General features: G+C 31.5%; 1 protein-coding gene across 1 annotated transcript in view; it reads right to left on the bottom strand.

Moving 5' to 3' along the window:
• The window catches only part of LOC144963883 (uncharacterized), a 10562-nt gene extending 8455 nt beyond the window's left edge, over positions 1–2107 (bottom strand). Inside the window, exons 1-2 of the mRNA XM_078897832.1 lie at positions 1944–2107; positions 1–9 (exon numbers count right to left, since the gene is read on the bottom strand). The exon at positions 1–9 is cut by the window's left edge and continues 76 nt beyond it. Of these exons, the coding sequence (XP_078753958.1) occupies positions 1–9; positions 1944–1949 (15 nt within the window). The 5' untranslated portion in view covers positions 1950–2107. The remainder of the gene's footprint in view (positions 10–1943) is intronic.
• Positions 2108–3568: the final 1461 nt, after the last annotated feature.

Below are 3568 nucleotides of genomic sequence, written 5' to 3'. Positions count from 1 at the left end.
AGCACGTGTCTAGATAGAGAGAAGAAATATGAGGACATCATTAAAAATTGTTACCGAATATCACGCTTTAAGAAATTTAAATCAGTTAATGTGGACGGTCGTCTCAAAACGGTATTGTTTCGGGATAAACCTGGTGCTTTATTTTAAAATTTCAATTTAACTTTGTAATAATATGCGTTTAAGTAAAATACTAATAACAGCTGCCCACCAGATTAAACGTCAAAAAAAAACAAAAAACAAACAAACAAAGAAAAAAACTAAACAAAAAACAAACAAACATGTTTAACATAAAACGTCAATTGCCTAATCGATATAGATAGAACGAGGTTAACGTCACTCAGGTCTTTGTTATTAATTTTTTAAATTTATTTATTTTTATTTATTTATTTATTTTTTGCCATCCGTGTTTATAAATAATCTTCATTAAACTGTATTAACAAGAATATAAACGTTCAATGTTACATATAGTTTTGTGTGTTGGTCTATTGTAGTTCTGGATGACAATGTTGTGAGTTTCTTAGCCAAGCGCACAGCATCTATAGAAGGGACGTAGTTGACGTCACTCAGTTCTTAGTTATCATTTTTAGAAAGCCGCTTGGATGATTTTGTTCTCAATAAATTATATCAATCAGACTATAAACGTTAAAGGTTACACAAAGTTTCGTGTATCGGTACGTTTAATCAGGCAGGCGGATGTTGTGAGCATTTTACCTTAACGCGTAACATAAGTATTTTCACCAAATTGGCGGTCTAAAACCAGCAACAAAGAGAGGAGTGACGTTATCTTCATTCCTTCTATGAATTCGAATAAAAACAGATACCTTGATTGAGAAATGGTTGACACTCACCTTCGGATCGGAATGTCCGGGTTCGAGTCCTGCTCTGGGCGGCACATAGTTGAGACCTTGGAAAAGTCTCTTTACTCAGAATTCTCACCGTACTCGGGTGAAAAATGAGTACCTGGCCCTTAGACAGCATTGTCACTGTCCGAAAAAATTGTAACATCGCCTCATGGGCGTCATATCTAGATCTACATATTGAGTGTGGCTGTCGGTTTGGGACCCCTTGTAAAGCGCTTTGAGCACGTTTAGTGGATATTGCACTATATGTAAAAAAAAAAAAAAGCTCAAGAAGAATGAGTTTTATTCTTTAAAACTTTTAAAATCTTGAATTGGTAATTTTGATCAGATTGATTGTAACTCAGTTTTCTTTCTCTTGTTCATTCCAACTTTAAACCCTATTGACTTGATGAGTCATACTTAGAACTATCACCCCATGTTATTAATTGTCTTAATAACACTTACGTCAACCCTAGTATAGGACCACAAATCGAGCAATGGGAGACACGTTTTTCTCACAAGGAAAGAGAAATAGACATGCCAAAAGTGGAGATAAAACTCGATTCCACCATGTAATAATATTGCGATTACTTATCCTATTCGCTCTAATTTAATATAACCTTGGCTAAACTATGTAAGCCACCAAGACAACATAATCATATATTAATAATGGTGATGATGATGATGATGATGATGATGATGATGATGATGATGATGATGATAATAACAATAATAACAACATTAATAATGATATTGATGATGATGATGACAATAATAATGGTGATGATGATGATGATGATGATGATGATGATGATGATGATGATGATGATGATGATAATAATAATAACAACAATAATGATAATGATGATGATAATAATAATAATAATAATAATAATAATAATAATAATAATAATAATAATAATAATATAATAATAATAATATAATAATAATAATAATAATAATAATAATAATAATAATAATAATAATAATGATAATAATAATAATAATAATAATAATAATAATAATAATAATAATAATATAATAATAATAATAATAATAATAATAATAATAATAATAAAAACAATAATAATATTAAGAATTTACCTTCATTTTACTCCTATCTTTGTAAACGTTTCTCTAACTACTACGTTTCTTTATCCAAAATGTACAAAAACAGTAAATATTTCAGTGGACAGAACGGGAATGAAAAAGAAACCGACAAGTGTACATAATACGGTGTAGACCGTCGTCGGTACGGTATGTAAGATGACGATGATGATGGTGATGACCAGGGATGACCCGGCTAAAACCTATGGGATGTGCCAATCAAACGTGACACGTAGATCAATGGGCTATTGATGGTTTTTGGTGTGTCTTCAGGAATAGTTACAGTTCTGGGGGTTATTAATCACAAGGGCGCAGAGGTGCATTGTTGAAAGCGGGTTGTACAGAATGGTTTTGAGTGCGGTAAACCAGCACGGGCCACCTTACAAGAGATGATAAAATGTTGGTATAAGCTAGAACATGAAGTTCAAAGAATAAAAAACTGTTATATTCATTCATTCTTTTCCTTAATCTACACTAAATTGATAGTCATTGGTTGATGAATAAATGTCTCTATCAAAAGTCTGTATAATTGTTCATTGAGTTGTTTCCTTTGGTTTGATGATTTTGGTGGTTTGAAACAAATATATGAAATAGTAATTCGGTATTCATTTTTATTCAGGAACTGAATGTGTTATCTTCCCCAAATTTGTCTGTCCATTGTGACTTCGTTATTAATTCTGACATCATCAATCCAGTAGTTTTAATGATGTCATCTATCCAGCATTTCTTTCTCCTTCTGTCTTCTAGTTCCATTCAATATTTCTTTAGAACTGTTATTCTTTTCAATGAACTGCTGGGAATTCTCATATAAAAAATATGGAACTTTTTAACAGTAAAATAAGAGTTGGCGATATTATTCTATGAATTTATTTCGCTTTGAGTGTGAAAATCGTAAGCGTATTTAGACAGATATATTTATAAAATCTTTGTATTTGTGAAGCCAAAATGTATATATAAACATTCTATTTTCAGACATAAAAGTCTTTAAAGCCGTTTCAGGAAACAATTATTTCTGTTAAACTGAAATACCTTAACGCGCTCAAATCAAGTTACAGTCTATATTATTGTTCAAGTTTGAACTTCACAGCGTGATTACCCCTCTTCCTTTTTCTGCTCTGACAATTTCTCTTGTAGGTAATGGACACATATTATTTGCTGCCCTATTCTTCAGTGCTTTCTTTGTTTTTTTTCAGTAGTATTTCTAGTTACTTATAAATAATACTGGATCAAAGCTGAAAACAGTGGCTATGTTTTAATGTGTAACAAGCTTGGATGGTGTTATCTTTGCATCAACACGCATCACTTTTTGTTGTGTCGATCACAATCCATTTTATCATTTTCTGGTGTCAGTGAATGATTAAAAACGCATCAATTTGACACTGAAAAGATACAATAAAGTCCTACTCATTATGATTTTCAATGATTGATGTCTTTAAAAATGACACCATAATGCGTTCAAAGAGGCTTTTAACGTATATATTAAGTACATTTATTTTTAATCCAATATCCATGTCAAAATAGGCGTCATTTCCCGTCCTACATGTTAAGTGTTGCTGTTGGTCAGGGACCCGATTTGAGCACGTTTAGTGAATACTGCTCTATATAAAAGCTCAATTTTTAAA

Source organism: Berghia stephanieae, chromosome 1 (assembly GCF_034508935.2).
Source record: "Berghia stephanieae isolate SIO BIC M18660-M18661 chromosome 1, UCSD_Bste_1.3, whole genome shotgun sequence".
Classification (NCBI taxonomy): Eukaryota; Metazoa; Mollusca; class Gastropoda; order Nudibranchia; family Aeolidiidae; genus Berghia; species Berghia stephanieae.
This window is presented reverse-complemented; position numbering and strand designations above follow the sequence as displayed.